We start from the raw sequence: 16,347 nt of genomic DNA, 5'->3' as shown, positions 1-16,347 counted from the left end.
ACCTTACAGATGACACTCTCGAACTTTTACGTTCCTTGTGGATTTTGAGTTAAATACAACTTTGTAATGTCATGGGTAGTATAGTTTTGCAATTGATATATGAGACAGCGTAGGATGCTTTCATCTTCCTTTAGTGGGTTGAGGAGGTATTGTTGTCTCATGTACTCGTAAATTGCATCGTTGTTGGTGGTGGTTGTTGTAAACATCAAATAATGTATGTATTTGAAAGCTTAGGACTTTAAAAGAATTGCCTTGTGTACTAGAGAAATGTGCTCGCCATCGAAGCTTAGGACTTTAAAAGCATTGCCTTGTTTACTAGAGAAATGTATCAATGGCTCATAGAACAGTGCCTTTGAATTTGATATGGACATTACTAGTTTGTGGACATGCTCCCTCGTGAGGCCATTATTTTTAAAGTATGGAAAGCCATGTGCTAAGCTGAGCAATTCAGAACTCTGGTATGGGGGGTATATAAAATATGTTAATGAAGTTGGTGGAGAAGGCCATCATATGTGCCTTCCACAATCAGTGGCAGCATGGATGTTATGGGTTCAAATGCAAAAAGTATTTATTATTATCTTTCACGAAAGACGCAAAGGACTTGACTAGGAGATGCCATTACAATGATAGTGCTACGTTCAACTGAGAAGAGCTTCAATGCTAGGGGGGACACCTGTCCATGCCCTGAGCAAATGTAAATGTCTGTTCAGTCTATGCTATGGCAGTCCAAAGAGGAGAGGCCTTGTGATGTCTCTTGCGTTTGAAGGGGATACTTTCTTGCTTTCAATCGGACCTCCGTGAATGGCTAAGCCGCATCAATTTCATTGGAACTCAATCAATGGTCCATTCACATTAGTGAAGTGTAGAACACTCAACACCTGATAGTTCCAGAGAATGTGCTTGTTAGAACATCAAACTTGAAAGAACAAAGTTATAGAAATTTGGAGGCTCACCATTAGCCCATAACCCAATTTGGACAATTGATTGATGAAGACTTGCTTAAGCTCTTTACGTTTCGTGCCTTCATGAATGTCTGCCAAGATGGTAAAATCAAAATACAACTAGTGTGTTGCGGGCTTGCATGGATGTCACATTCTTCAATGCATAGATGATGATCCCATCCTCGTTGTATTCTTCAATTAATTGTGTAAGGAAATTTTTATGGTCATTCACAAATGATAATTGCAATGCAAAGTGAAGCTAGCATAAACTAATCAAATATGAAACAAAAACTAAGAAAGTGAAGCTTGCAAACTAATCAAAGTGAAGATAACATAAACTAATCACTTTGTTTCATATTTGATTTGTCTTCGGTAATGAGAACATGATGTTAGTCTTCGTTGATGCAACTTGGCAACTAAAATGGAAAGCATGAACAAAGTCAAGGGTAGCTTCTTTAGTGGCTACATCGGAGGACCTTCGTCGCCTCTTGTTTGCTGCCATTACCTATGGGGTGTCTTGCCCTATGTCCCTTGCTTGAGGATGGCCTATTAGAAGCACTCAAACTATCTATGGGCAGCATATGGAATTGAATTCATACCTCAGAACAAACAAGTGAGATAGAGCGTACAATGACAGGCCTGAATAAACACGTTAATGTTGCAGTTGAAACATGCACGACCAAAAACCTTCGCTGTAACATTTGGATTCGTCAGTGTACTTGTCATATTCCTTCCTCATGCATCTTGGCATCAACTCCAACCCCTTTTCCATAGCACTTCCCAATGTCTCCAAGGACAAAGGATTAAGGAAATAAAGGAAGGAATAGAAGTACAATTGGAAGATATGAACTGAAGCGATAGTAGCGAACGTTTTCGAAAACCAGAGCTGGCGGTGTCCATGGAATCGTGACCCTCTTGGAAGTTGGCCATCAGTGCTCACAATCATAGGGAAGAGGTTGGGCTTGGATAGCAGGACTGAATAGAGTACTCCAGCAATAAGAAATACGTAGGACACTATTCAAAATTTATAAGCGAGAGGATAAATGCCGCTCACCTATTACCATGACCGCTGCTTCCAATAACCGACTTGTTACCATCGTGCACCTACTAGGACGTCGGGAGTCGTGCAAGATGCAACAACATAAGAGCAAGCAACCATCTGCTGTGATAAACAACTATGAACTAGCGGTCGAACACCCAAGGGGTATATTCCATGGTGGAAGGTGTTTAGCTAAAAATCCATAGGGCAGTGCCTCCTTGAACAGGCAACAGTCACACAAGATAGAATACGATATGACACACGATGATGCACCGAATTGCTGAGAAGAAGCGAGCATCTTCCATGACAGAAGGTTCAACCAGCATGTTCCATGATAAGAAGCGTGGTGCTACAAACCCGGGGGGCAAGTTTGGGGCTTCAGTGTATGAAGAGGTCCATGCTCAAAGATGGACGAACTTCATTCAGCCATGCTGCTACAAATTCGGGGGCACACTCTGCCCGTCACCGAATGAAGAGGTCCATGCTCAAAGATGGATGTCGAACTTCGAATGAAGCATGGACAGAACCGGTTGAAGAGATCATGAAGTCCAATAAGGTTGGTGAACACGAAGCACGCGGCACAGAGGACTATCACGACCACACAGGTGTTAGCATGCAACAGGACATGTGCCAATACGCCATGATTATAGGCGACGAAATCGACGGCCATGATCCTCCAATTAGTGAAGATTACATTTGTTTTGTTTTGTGTTGAGAGCTAGCTTTGTTATGTGAGGCACTTAGAGGGTGCGCATGTGTCAATAAGCACGTTCTTGCGACGAATGAAAATTACCTTGTAATGCAAAGTCCTCTCGGCTTGGGTTAAATGTTCACTCTTGGCATTAGTTTAGCTAAGCCGAAGCAAATTCCTTTTGAAGCTTTAGCTATGGCGATCGCAAGGCTTTCAATCGCTGGGCACCATAGGCTCGGTTCGCTTCTATCGCCGTCATGGCTGGTAGCATCGACCCTGCCCCAGCCAGAAAAAGGCCTCTCCACCAAATTGCCCTTGCTTTCTCGACATTGGCCTCAGACATTCAAGTGCCGCAGAAAGAGCTCGAGGTGGTCACATTTTCCCACGCATGCTCTCGTGTTTCCATCCTCTTTGGCTGCCTTGGCTTCGCTTTCAAGTTCGCAGAGCGAGATTACGTCGCTAAGGTACTTAGAATTCGGTTCTTGCAAGTTTTGCATAGACCGTTTGGCCTCTCATCGGAACGGAGATTCCTTATAAAGTAGAGGAGGGAGACCGATAGTCGACGCTTTAAAAGATCGGATGATTAAAGCATCGCTAGATAATCAATTGCATTTCTTTGAAAGCCTTGGGGGTTAATCCTGTACAACGAACGGCTGCATACTTTGCTAGGCACCATATCTCTCCTGGCTCAATCGAGAAACAAGTTTCTTGCAGTCATTTCATGCTTTACGATCTGTCCATGTCACTTGCCTCAAACCTCTAAGATGTTGCTTCTTGAATCGAAGAATCGAAAAACTCAAAGAATGTAGCATCGACGGGACTGACGGACAAAAACACCGAAAAAGACTCCTTGACCTTTTGTTGCGCTCTCCGGTCATAATGCTGCTTCTTGCTTAGGGGAAAAAAAATGCTGCTTCTTGACTACATTTTTCCAAAATTTTACTGCCTATGAAAGATAGAAAATTTTGCAGAAAGAAAGGAAAACGTAGTTGTCACAAGTATACCAGATAGGAGTGGTACTGTTGGATGGAAAAATTGAGCAAGATTGGTACTGTATCCGGGCGAATATTATAATTTCAACTGTTGTGGCATCTTACACGAACGCATTCAAACGTTTCTGTTGAATGCATACGCCACTAACAAACTTAATGTAAATCTTGATTAGTTATGTAAATCTTCCTCTTTCATAGATCGTCGCTGCAAAACTTTTGACCACATATTCACTCATACATGTTGGCCAAGTCAACATGATCGTCTGAATGTTTTGTATGGTTGTATGACTATTTCGTTGAAACCTTCAGATAAATGACTAATCCTTTCAGAAATAATGGTTTGTATTGATTGAGAGGGATAATATTTAAGGGGCAACATTTTAAAGGGACGATTGGTTTGAAAGGAACCATAAGGCTGATCTTAGAGGGCTGCTGAAAGAAACCATAGGCCTGATCTTTGATGGGCTGCTAGAATGAGACTGAGAGTCTGGTTTTAAAATAGGAAAAGGGGGCATGGGGTGCTGGAACTGTGCCCTTCCCTTTTTATTGTAAAAAGGCTTTGAATTGAAAAAGGGAAAGGTACACTAGTAAAACTCAAGTCCTTAATAAAGACCTTAGCGCCACTCAAAGCATTTCCATTAGCACAGCCATCAAGTCATTGCTAACACCACATGACAGCAAGTAAATCGAAGAAGCTCAGAAGCTAAGAAAGAAAGAGTATAAAGCAATTTAATCTAAACTATGCACATTGTGGCATGTGGCAAGCTAGATTGACTAGGGTTGATTAAGTGAAAGAGTTAATTCTCGACTCTCGTTATAGGTTGAGCTAAATTAAATGGGGCTTTTAAAAAATTGCCGCATAACCTTTGTCCCCTGCATATAATTAATAAACTTATGACTAGACCTTCTAAGGCTTATAACGAAAGCCAAGATCTCACATTTCAATAAAACATGTGCTAGTGTGCTAGATCTCACATTTTAATAAAACATGTGCTAGTGTGCTAGAATATACGTGGGTACCTAGAGTGTAACATGCTTACACTTTTTCTGGACTTTAATTATGGATTATTCTTGGACATCCTGTTTTCATTTACTTCTCTTTTGATTGCAAGTTTACTAACCACAGATGTGACGTTCTTTGTGTGAGTTCTTGTGTCAAGACTTCACACTCCGGCTGGTTATCTTCTACAAATCAGGCATTACTTACAATTCTGAGCTCTTCTCATGGCTGATCACCATGTATGCTATCTTCAATAAGCTTTCATGTGAAGAACTAGGTTTCTCAAGAATGCAAATGCATGCAGAATTTGAATGCCAATTGGCCCTCCAAAGTGGGGAAGAGTGCCCTCTTGAGAGTGCTTGTTTTTCTTTTCGATCTACATGCAAGGTGGGAGAGAGAATGGCGGATGAATGCAAAGTAAATAGAGAGAATGCTAAGTGAGATTCACAATGAGAGGGTGATATCCTTTCATTAATGTCCCTTGAGATCACTCTTTACACCTACCCTTAGCCTATGACCCATGCATCTACCCATGTGTCACATGTACATGATCTCACTGTTCCTTCCCCCTCACTAGGGACTAACCACTCTTATTTGACTTTCACCGTCTTAGCCTCCATGCCGACCACAGGACAGGGTCCACCAGCCTCCACTCGGGTCCAAGTGCAATTTGATAATGCTTTGATGCAGTATACATGAGTCATCTATCACATGAGCTGCTAGATTCCCTCGGGGATTATGCAGACCTCGCCCATGCCTCAACTACAACCATTATGATTCTTATTTTAAAGATGCCTTAGTTATGGTTTCAGTAACTTTCATGATGTATGAAATGTACTTGCATTTGGTTGACTATACCTTGCCATACAATCATGACCACCTCTTGTACAAGAGTAGACACTGCCCTTGCATGACAAGTGGTAAGACCTTCTTCAGTCCATATGATTCACAAAATGTTTTTAAGGCTTGGACACTCAAAGAAGGTGAAGGACTACAAGGATCTTGTATTGCAGATTATATATTAAAGAGTGTAGAGAAGGACAAAGAGCAAAGGAGTTACAAGATTGGGTACACCAAGAACCTCTCCAATGACAATGAACCTCACACTATGGTAGCTTGGAAGAGAAGAAGGAAAAGGACAAGATATGCCATCAAAGGGGGTATTTCCCCACATCTTCCACTTAGAATGTTTTTGTGTGTGTGGTCAATAAGGGTTCTCTGCCTTGGGATGTCCCCCTCGAATGATTGTTAGTCTTATGTGTTACCTTGTTGGATCTAAGGGTATTCCCATGCATAGTCATTGTCTATCTCCCAATTTTAAACCAACAAACCAAAGTCAGAGTGAGATCATGTTGGGATGAGGATGCCCAAATGAGTCTACTGCTGATGCAACTAGAGTGAGTACCAGGTTGTGGATCATGTGTGTTGCCACTAGAGGTGGGCAAGCCATGAAGTTTCCCATGGAATATTGCTAGGGTTGAGGTCATCAATTTGTGGGGGGGGAACGAAGGACAAATTGATGTAATGGGATCTAGAGTCCTAAGGTCTAAGGTTGTGAGTGTGTGAACACATGGTGTGCCTGGATAGGTGTCACTAGGTGTGATTGAGTGAATCTAGGTGTGTGGTGTGTGATTGAGAGAATCATGGAACTGATTGAGAGATTTGTGGATCTAGATGCTCTACTGAGCGCACATGTGATGTCACTACTGGATGTAACTGGAGCCTATATATTGGGCCTGTCTCTCTTGAATAAACTCTCTCTCTTTTGCTTCACTTGCTCAATCCTTCTGCAACTCCAACATGGGTACCATCAGGTTCGCATACGACCAGAGGATGTCCATAAGACGGCGTTTGGGTTGTATGAGTTTTTGGTTATGCCTTTCGGACTCACTAATGCTCTTGCCACCTTCAATCGTATGATGGATAGGATCTTTCAAGACCACAGAGCCTTTGTGGGTACTTTCTTTGATTACATGATTGTATTTTCGAAAGATGAGGACGAGCATCGGGAGCATCTCGCGATTGTGTTCGCTGAGCTCAGGAAGCAGAGGTTGCTCATAAACCCCAAGAAGAGTGAGTTTTTCATGGCTGAGATTCATTTTCTGGGGCATATTGTTTCTAAGGATGGGGTTTGTATGGATCTAGCTAAAGTGGAAGCAATACGGAGTTGGCCACAACCAAAGAAATTGCACGAGGTTTGTAGTTTCTTGGGTTTGTGTTCCTACTATCGTCGTTTTATCCGTCACTTTGCAGAAATTGCAGCCCCTATGCATGCACTTTCCAAGAAGGAGAGACGTTTCCAGTGGGGTGTTCCTACTACCGTCGTTTTATCCGTCACTTTGCAGAAATTGCAGCCCCTATGCATGCACTTTCCAAGAAGGAGAGACGTTTCCAGTGGGGTGTTCCTACTACCGTCGTTTTATCTGTCACTTTGCAGAAATTGCAGCCCCTATGCATGCGCTTTCCAAGAAGGAGAGACGTTTCCAGTGGGCACAAGTGGAGAATGACTCTTTCGAGGAGTTGAAGCGCAAGCTTACAACAGATCTAGTGCTGATTTTACCAGACTTGATGAAGTCTTTTCATGTGCATGTGGATGCTTGCGGTAAAAATGGTATTGGAGCTGTTCTCACACAAGATGGGCATCCTGTGGCTTATGAGAGTCGCATTCTACAGCCAACTGAGTTGCATTTACAGATTTATGAGAAGGAGATGTTGGCTGTCCTTCATGCTTTATCCACTTGGAAGCATTATTTATTGGGAGCTGATTTTACAGTACAGACGGATCATCAGTCCTTGTGCTACTTCTTGACGCAGTCTAAGCTCTCTGAGAAGCACATGAGGTGGGCAAACTTCTTGTCAATGTTTCATTTTCAGATTGTTCATGTTGAGGGCAAGAAGAATGTGGTTGCAGATGTCTTGTCCAGGAAGCCACAAGTTTCAGCTTTGATAATTGCTTATCACAATGAGTTGGATGAAATGAAGGATTATTATGCGGAAGATGAGCAATTTGCTGAAATCTATGACCAGCTTATTAATGGACAATGGCACTAGCATTATGTGCTTAAGGATGGGTTTATGATGATGCATGGCAGGTTATATGTAACTAAGCAGCTAAGGCAAAAGGTCATGCGGGAATGTCATGATCCACGGTATGCAGGGCATCGAGGTATTGATGCTACAGTTAAGGCGATGGAGCACTTCTTTTATTGGCCTACGTTGCGTTGCGATGTTGATGAGTATGTCCGCACATGCCTAACTTGTCAGAAGGTGAAGTATGATCGCATGAAGACTCCTGGACTATTACGTCCTTTGCCCATATCCGATGGACCATGTGAGAGCATAGCTATGGATTTTATTTTTGATTTGCCGAGGACACCTAGAGGTAACGATGGAATATGAACGATCATTGATCGCTTCAGTAAGCAGGCGCACTTCATTCCTGTACGGAAGAAGATTGGGGCATATCATATGACGAAGTTGTTTTTTTTTGCCGAAAAAACAGTGCTAATTATATTACTTCGAGAACAAGATACAAGAGGTCAGCTTATAGCTGACGGGCTGCGTTCACAAATCGGACACAGCCCTAAAAGGTAGCATAATAAATCATACTCTCACGGAGGGATATGACGAGTGTGAATGAACAGCCATCGGGGTGGTGAGTAGTGCCACCGAAGGCCCTGCGTAGTCTGCTCGAAGAAGAGGCCCTGTGTGTCCCAAGCCCGGAGGAAGCGTCTCCGCTTCTCCTGACCGGCCCAGGAGTCTCCCTGAATCTGGTCCCACTGGCCTCTGAGGGTATGAATAATCTCACTCCAAATCTCCGCCATGATCTGGGCAGTCGATAAGGAGGTGCCACCGAGGATCTGCGCGCAGCGCGAGGTCCAGATGTGCCACCCTGTAATGCTGCTAATAATCTCCCAGACTGGCTGCCTCTCCCGAACTCTTGTATCAGCCTCTGCTAGGTGCTGCGGGATACCCTCGAGCGGCCCCCACGTCCCCTGTGTGATAAGGAAAGTGGGGTCCTGCTGGCATGCCTCGAATAAGTGATGAAGACCAGGTGCGGTGCTGCACCAACAGAACGCGCCCCAAGTGATCAATCCTAGCTTTGGTGCTGCGCGAGTAAGAATCCCGAAAGTCCACCTCCACACTTCCTGGGCGCGAGTGCAGCTCCACAGGCAGTGTTTTGGTGACTCCTCATCCGCATGGCAAATCTGGCAGCATCCGTCCTGGCCTATCTGCCTCAACCAGCTCCCCACTGGAAGACCTTTGTGGGCAGGAAGCCACAGGAAGTATGAGATCTTCCGCGGCCGCCAGCTCTCCCACAAGGCCTTCCAGAATGCCTGCAAAAAGAACCTGGAAATACCCTGTGCGTACCAGCTGGGTCGCTGGGTGGGGATGCGTCAATTTTACGAGCAAAAACCTATGAGCAGGTTTATCCGAGCGTGTTTTTGAAGAGATTTTTAAAAATGTTTTTCTTTAGGAAACATGGTTTTTACACTTTTATTTTCACTAGAACTAGATCCCTTTATCATAAAAATATACAGACTAGTCACTCATTCATTTTTACACAACATAATTTTCTTATTTAGAGACATCCCTTTGTATCCCTGTTATTACCTTAAAAAAGTGTTGATTCCTTTAAGAAACATTCCTCATAATCACTCTCAATGTAATAATACTATGCATATATAATTACTTATTAACACATTTATATCATATGGCAATATCTTTTTAGTGTTTTTATAGCATATTTATGGACATGTTTCTAAAGAAGTTTAAATTACTATAAATAAGTATTAACTTGGGCTTATATATCACTCTCATAAAATACATGTAATATTTAATACTATATATGAAAGATTTTCCAAAATATAACCCCATAGATGTGCTCAAATGGGGTGTTCCAATCAATTTGAGTGGTTGAATGACTATATTTGGACATTGGATATGAAAGTTATGTCACTTTTAAAAGTGCTGTCCAAGGTAGTTTCGCCAGCGAAACTACCTTGGGAGACTTGCTTCAAAGGGGTTTCGCTGGCGAAACTACCTGGATGGCTTGCTTCAATGAGTTTTCGTTGAAGAAACTCTTTCATGAAGATAGGTTGAGAGAGGGTTTTCAATGTCACCCCCTATTAAGTAAAAGTTGTAAGAAGGATCATAAGGGAATTTTCATAGAGAAGTCTACTCTACATGTGGGTTTCTTCAAAAGCCATTCCATTATGCTCTCACCATTCCTACAGATTCACCTAAAGATTTTTGTATAAAATAGGCATTGCTATAATACTTTGCATATTTCTAAGTGAAACTATGTTTTCTTCTGATCGATTTTTGCCATATTTATGCATAGTTGGAAGCTTTTTTTTTCCTTCGCTCGGACGCTCGGAAGATTCCGCTCAGAAAATGCTCGTCCCCGCTGGGTGGGGGGGCGGCTCTGCATCCTCCCGAGAACTCGCCTGCCCAGAGTCGTGCTGTAGGCGAAGAAGGAAGTCGGCCCCTGTCCTGTCACAATCTCTGGCCACCACCACTCTCCTGGGTCCCAATCAAGCTCTGACAAGGCCCGCCCCTCCCAGAGCCAAAGACGCCAAAGCTGCAACTGGTCCTGCTCGATGCTAGGGTCGGTACGCCAGACCTTCCCCAAAAGGCCTACGACCCGAACCCTCTGCCACGGGAGTAGGGGGTCGATGAGCGCATCCTCTCTCCTGAGTCGTCCATCCCCAGAAACCGCGAAGAAGGAGATAGAGGAGTCATCCATACGTCCTGCGATCACCAGTGGGATGCCACGGGGGGTGAACTGTCCCAGCCAGCGGGTGTCACCAGGCATGAGGACCTGAGGCTCAGGTGGAACCAACCAAACAGCTGGGATCGCACCGTCGATCTCCGTGCGTCTCGCCTGGACTCCACGTGCACCTCCAGCTGCGTCTGCAAGATCAGCCATCTCCAGATGTCTGTACGTATCCCTCCAAACTCGAAGGGACCGGGCTGGCCCCCTCATCCAGCCGTCCCACCTGATATGTGATCTCTCCCCCAACTGAAGGCCCTCGGCATCTCTGACCTGACCGTTCCAGATAAGCGGCTGGCGATCGATCTCCTCCTGACAGCTGGGAGGGGACTGAATGAGACTGAGGCGGAGCCGCCTCCAAACCATGAGGAGGCTACGAACGAGTGGGGAACGGGGCTGAGTGAGCGGGGCGGAAGTGAAGATCCACCTGAGGGACGGTAGCCACTCTCCACCTCGGCGCGGGACACAAGAGCCGACTCCCTGCTGAAGTAACATCTTCCACGTCTGCCCCCCCGGGGTCAAACCGCGGATGACAAGCTTGCCTAACAAGGCCTGACTCTGAAGCTCTGGATCGATGACCCCCAGGCCACCCTCAGCCTGCGGAAGAATGACTGTCTGCCAAGCAACCCTGGCTCTGGTATCTCTAAGACCATCCTCCCCAGACCAAAGGAAGTTCCGAACCAACCTCCTGAGCTGTGCCACGCTGGATCTCGAGAAGCACCAGCAGGAAGCCACATACCAAGCCGTGGCTAGGAGGACCTGGTTAACTACCAGGGCACGACCTGCAAGAGACAGCTTAGCAGTGCTCCAGAAAGCCAGCTTTCGTCGGATGGAGTCTAGCACCGGGAGAAACTGCTGAGCTGGCGTGATGTCTAGGCCAACCTGAAAGCCAAGGTATCTAGCTGTCTGTCCCCGTGGAATCCATCTGAAACCCAGAAATCGCCCCCACTGAGAACACGCCCCAGGGTCTGTGAGAAAACCAACTGATTTGTTCCAGTTGATTTTCGCACCAGCGGCCGAGCAGAAGACCTCCAGGGCCATCCGCACCCTCTCTAGCATCCTCTCATCGTCCTGGACATAAAGGGCTGTATCATCTGCGTACTCCGAGTCCAAAAGCTCCGTGTCCTCCCGGAGTGGAAGGCGAACACCCCTGATCCCGTTGGACCTCGCCCGAAGGTAGTAAGTCATGGCCTCGGCGAAGAAAAGAAACAGGTAAGGAGCAAGGGGGCAGCCCTGACGCACTGATCTCTCCAAGCTAAAGCGCTCACCCATCCTGCCTCCAATGATGACCCTGCTAGACGCTGTCCTGTACAAAGCTGAGATACCCTGAATCCAACCTGCCGGGAAACCTAGCCGCTCCAGAGTCCCCTCCAAAAAGGACCAGTCCACGCGATCGTAGGCCTTCTCGAAGTCGAGAAGCGATCCTGGACAAAGCCTGTTTGAGTGTCATGGATGAGGTCTGGGAGTAGAGGCCGAACTCTGGCACTGATCATCTTGGCGAGGATTTTGTAGGCAGTGGTAAGGAGAGTGATCGGACGCCACTGGCGGATCTCCTGTCTATCTCCTCCCTTCGGGATGAGGCAAATCAGTCCCGAGGAAAGGCACTCTGGCATCTGACCGCTACTGAAAATCCCCTGCAGAGCTGCAAGGAGGGGCTGATGGATCTGGTCCCAGAAGGAGGTGAAGAATGCTCGGGATAGCCCATCCTCACCTGGGCATTTCTGTCCGTCGATAGCCATCAAGGCCTCCAACATCTCATCCAAGGTGAACGGTGCCAACAACATCGCCTGCATGCTAGGCTGGACCAGGGATGGAATGTGCCTCCACACCTCCTCACGGGCACGACTAGCACGAGGGGCAAGCGGCTCCTGCTGGAAGAGGGTCCTGTAGAAGTCAGTGGCCAACCCCAGGACCTCCCCCGGATCCGTAACGATGTGACCATCCGCTGTCCTGAGACTCCGAAGCTGATCACCTGCAGCTCTCTGGCCATGCGTCCTGAAGAACTCCCTGCACATCCGGTCACCCTTCCGGGCCCAGAAGGAGAGAGAGGCATGATAGGAAAACTCTGAGCGACGCTGGAGTGTCTCCTCCAGGAGGGCTCTGGCTCGAAGGGCCTGGATCCGAAGCTCTATGACGAAGTTGTCCATGAAGAATATCTTCAAGTATCATGGTATGCCAAAGTCCATTGTGAGTGATAGAGACTCGCGCATGACTAGCTTGTTTTGGCGGGGAATTTTTGAGAATATGGGCACTACTCTCCTATTTTCTTCTGCTTTTCATCCACAGACCGATGGGTAATCGGAGGAGGCTAATTCCACAGCTTTAGATTTGCTGAAATGTTATATTTCAGAGCACCAGTCACAATGGGAGAAGTTGTTACCTTTGGTGGAGTACGCTTACAATAATACGGTACATTGTTCCACAGGTAAGGCTCCATTTGAGATAGTGGAAGGCCGATGTAAGATTCCACCCATCTTGCAGACAAAAGATAAGATATTTGAGGCTGATAAGTATGTGGAAAGCTTGGACATAGCCTATTTGAAAGTAAAGCAAGCTTTGCAGAAGTCACAAGAGAAGGAGAAAAAGGCAGCAGACAAGCAAGAGGCGTGATGTTGTCATCAAGGAAGGTGATTATGTCTTGCTGCGTTTTCAGAAAGCAAGATTGAAAAGTACACGGGGTCGTACTCGGCTATTCCCTAAGCTAAGTATGAGGTACTATGGGCCTTTCAAGGTAACTCAAAAGATTAATGATATAGCATTTCGCTTACAGTTACATGATCATTGGAAGATTCACAATGCTTTTCACGTGAGTCTCCTTAAGCCTTTTCAAGGTGATGTGCCTACGGATTTGCCTTCGGAGATTCAGCTAGAGGTGGAGGACTTGGATGAGATCCTCGTACCGAGCAGATTCTAGCACATCTGGAAAGGAAGGTAAAAGGTAAAGTTATCTGACGCTATTTGGTGAAGTTTTGTAACTATTCATCATTGCATGCGAAGTGGATGGAGAAGGACGAGTTGGCAGATACTCCTCAGGTGTTACAGCTTTATCTTGAGGCTTTCCAGTTGGAGCCTACTTTACGTGGTACCCATTCAGGTTTAGCAGACCGCCGGGTGTTTGTAGCATTACCTGATGCACGGGGGGGAGTTAGCGCTTCCATTCTTGTTGTATAGACCCGGTCATGTATCTTAGAGGACACTTGGTGTTGCATTTCGTTTCACCTGAGGTACTGGTTGCTGACAGTAGCTTCGCCGTGACGGCCTCTATGATTGGTGTGCTAGCCACTTGGTTTTGATGCATCTTATGCACAATGTATTATGTATTTGTTACCATGGCTCTACATATACATATTCATTGTTGGTTGACATGTTGGCGGCATTGGTCCACTGTCCTTTCAGGTTTGGTTGGTCTGTTGGGTTGCTCCCATTTCAGACTTGGTTAATCTGTTGATGGCATTGTTGGCTGTCTTTCAGATTTGGTTTTTTTTGTTATTTTTCTATTTCAGCTTTGGTTACTTTATTTGCTTTTGATTTTTCCATTGCTACTCTTTCTTTTTGTTTTGGTTTACAGGCAATCGAGAACGTTTGCCTTCTTTCAAGAGGGGGGTCTGTCATGAGGACGTGAAATTATGGGACTTTTAATTTGCGACTCCCGTAATTTGCGCATGATTGCCTTGAGCCTCTGGGGCGCGAGGGTCCGGCCATGGGGTGGGACTTGGGAAATTAAAATTCCTAGTGGGCCCTTGGAAATAGTGAATGTGCGCCCAGTTACTAGGCAATTAATTCCTAGGGCCAAATGTGCAACAGGGGGCCAAAAGAGTGGTGCAATTAAAAAACTGCTTTTAGGGGCCAAAAGAGTGGTGCATTAAAAAACACTGCTTTTTGTTGGAATCGGAGTCCTAGTGTGTGTGGTCCTAGAGTCCTAGGAGTGTCCTATAGGTGTGTGTGTGAAGAGTCTTGAGGCCACTTGTGCCACCTCATGTGGTAGATGTGATTCCTCACCTAGATTATAGGATCTAGATTCTCTTGTGTGTGACCTCATCTATGAGGTGTCTATGTGGGAAGATAAGGCTTGCCCAGCCTATAAAAGAGGCTATGTACTTGCTGTGAAGATATCAATCAATCAACATCAGTACGTGCCTCAGCTCTTGTCTCCAATCATGTGTGTCTCACCCTCTCCCCATTTTCAACAGTTGGTATCAGAGCCATGTTGAAGCTCCTGCCTGATGGCATTCCTCTTGCCCGCTATCTCCTCCGCTGCGCCACTCTTCTGCTGCGCCATCCTGCGGATCTTCTACCCGCTCCTCTGCTCGTCATTTGCTCGCACAACAGGCCTGATTCGTTGCTCTACGCTGCACCTCTCTGCCCACGCTGCTGCTCCTGCAACAGTCGCCATTCAACCCTACACCCAGAGCCTTAGCAAGGAAGGTCCGTGCGGAGCTGCAGCACCCACCATCAGAGCACATAGGCGCCCGCATGAAAGGCGCTGCATCCTGAGTACTACTGTAACTCGCCATCTCTGGTTGAGCGCAACAACTCGTCACCTGCCCGACATATCCTTTGAAGTTGCATCGCTTATCTGCAGCTGTTCATCGCGTATCTCTTGGGCTGATCTCTTGAGTACAGGTCGCGAGGTAGGCAAAGGTTTTCTACGTGGCTGCTCTGCGTTTGCATTCTTCCCACGCTTTCCTCTGCAAACTACCCAGTTCGTAATTACCTAATGTGCAAGCTGGAGTCTAGATTCTGGTCTTCTTCGTTCGCCTCTCCACATGAGCTCCTACCCAAGCCTCATCATCGACTGCTCTTTAGCCTCAGCATCAGTGTACAAGAGCCCGTATCAGCCCGGACCTATGCCTCTCCATTGACCAGCAAACAGTCCGTCTGAGATATTCTGCAAACAGTCCATCTGAGATATGCTGCGTTTTTTGAAGATTTTTGCCTCATTTTGGGTGAATTTGTTGGGGCTTTTATGGTTTGAAGCTCCCCTAGTGTTGCTAGAACACTATGCTCTAGGAAATTTTGAAAAGCCCCAATTTTCTGCAAACCCTAATTTTTGCAGCAACCCTAACCCAAAAATTTAGGGCTTTTCTGTCCTATGTCTTCCTTTGGCATAATTGAAGCTTCTACCATGTAAAATTTGGGCCTTTCTTGAAATTTGAGTAAACATTGTAAGGGATTTAGACACTGGCTGTAATAACAGCTAAGACCTTCCCACCAATGGATAGCATAAAAAACTCCTCGTTCATCGAGAAATTCTCGGGGAGCAATTTTCCAACTTGGTAGACAAAACTCCGGCTTCTTCTTATGCGAGAAGGCATATGGAATATCACCAATGGCAAGGAGCCAAAACCCCAAGGTGATGATTCTAGAACCAGTTGGTGGGAGAACCAAAATGATAAAGCAATGGCTATCATTGGCCTAGCTTTAGCTGACAACCTTATCCACCATGTGGATTTTGATAAGACAGCAAACGACGTTTGGGAAAAGTTAGAGAATTTGTTTGGAAATAAGATCAATAATTCCAAAGTATTTCTCAAACAAAAACTCTTCAAGCTCAAGATGAAGGAAACTGAAACCCTCAATGAACACTTGAGCAATCTTGGGTCAATTCTCCAACAATTATCTGTCATCTGAGCCATTGTTGAAGATGATGATCAAGTTGCTGTACTTCTCTCCAGTATTGAAGACATTTCCAAGTACAATGAGATCCTTGCTGTCCTAAGAGTCAGCCGCAATATGAGCTTTAAGGATATGGTAGCTCATCTCATTGATGAGGACCGTAGGCTTACAGAGAAAGCAGAATCTTCCTTCGAATCTGGCAAAGCATTCTTTCTCAAGAATAAGCCAAGAAGAACGGAAAACCTCTTAAATGCAATTGCTGTCAGAAACTTGGCCATCCACAGGATCGTTG

General features: G+C 45.6%; 1 protein-coding gene across 2 annotated transcripts in view; it reads left to right on the top strand.

Annotated features, from left to right (window-relative positions):
- Positions 1-2,848: 2,848 nt before the first annotated feature.
- Positions 2,849-16,347, top strand: part of ACD11 (Glycolipid transfer protein (GLTP) family protein) — a 50,712-nt gene continuing 37,213 nt past the window's right edge. Inside the window, exon 1 of one of the 2 annotated variants that reach the window (XM_087389462.1) lies at positions 2,849-3,039. In XM_087389462.1, the coding sequence (XP_087245588.1) occupies positions 2,929-3,039 (111 nt within the window). In that variant the 5' untranslated portion in view covers positions 2,849-2,928. Of the gene's footprint in view, positions 3,136-16,347 lie in introns of both variants that reach the window. The other variant, XM_087389461.1, reaches the window with a different exon arrangement.

This window comes from Dipteris shenzhenensis, chromosome 18 (assembly GCF_047967505.1).
Source record: "Dipteris shenzhenensis isolate YYH24624 ecotype China chromosome 18, Dip_SZ_1.0, whole genome shotgun sequence".
Lineage (NCBI taxonomy): Eukaryota > Viridiplantae > Streptophyta > Polypodiopsida > Gleicheniales > Dipteridaceae > Dipteris > Dipteris shenzhenensis.
This window is presented reverse-complemented; position numbering and strand designations above follow the sequence as displayed.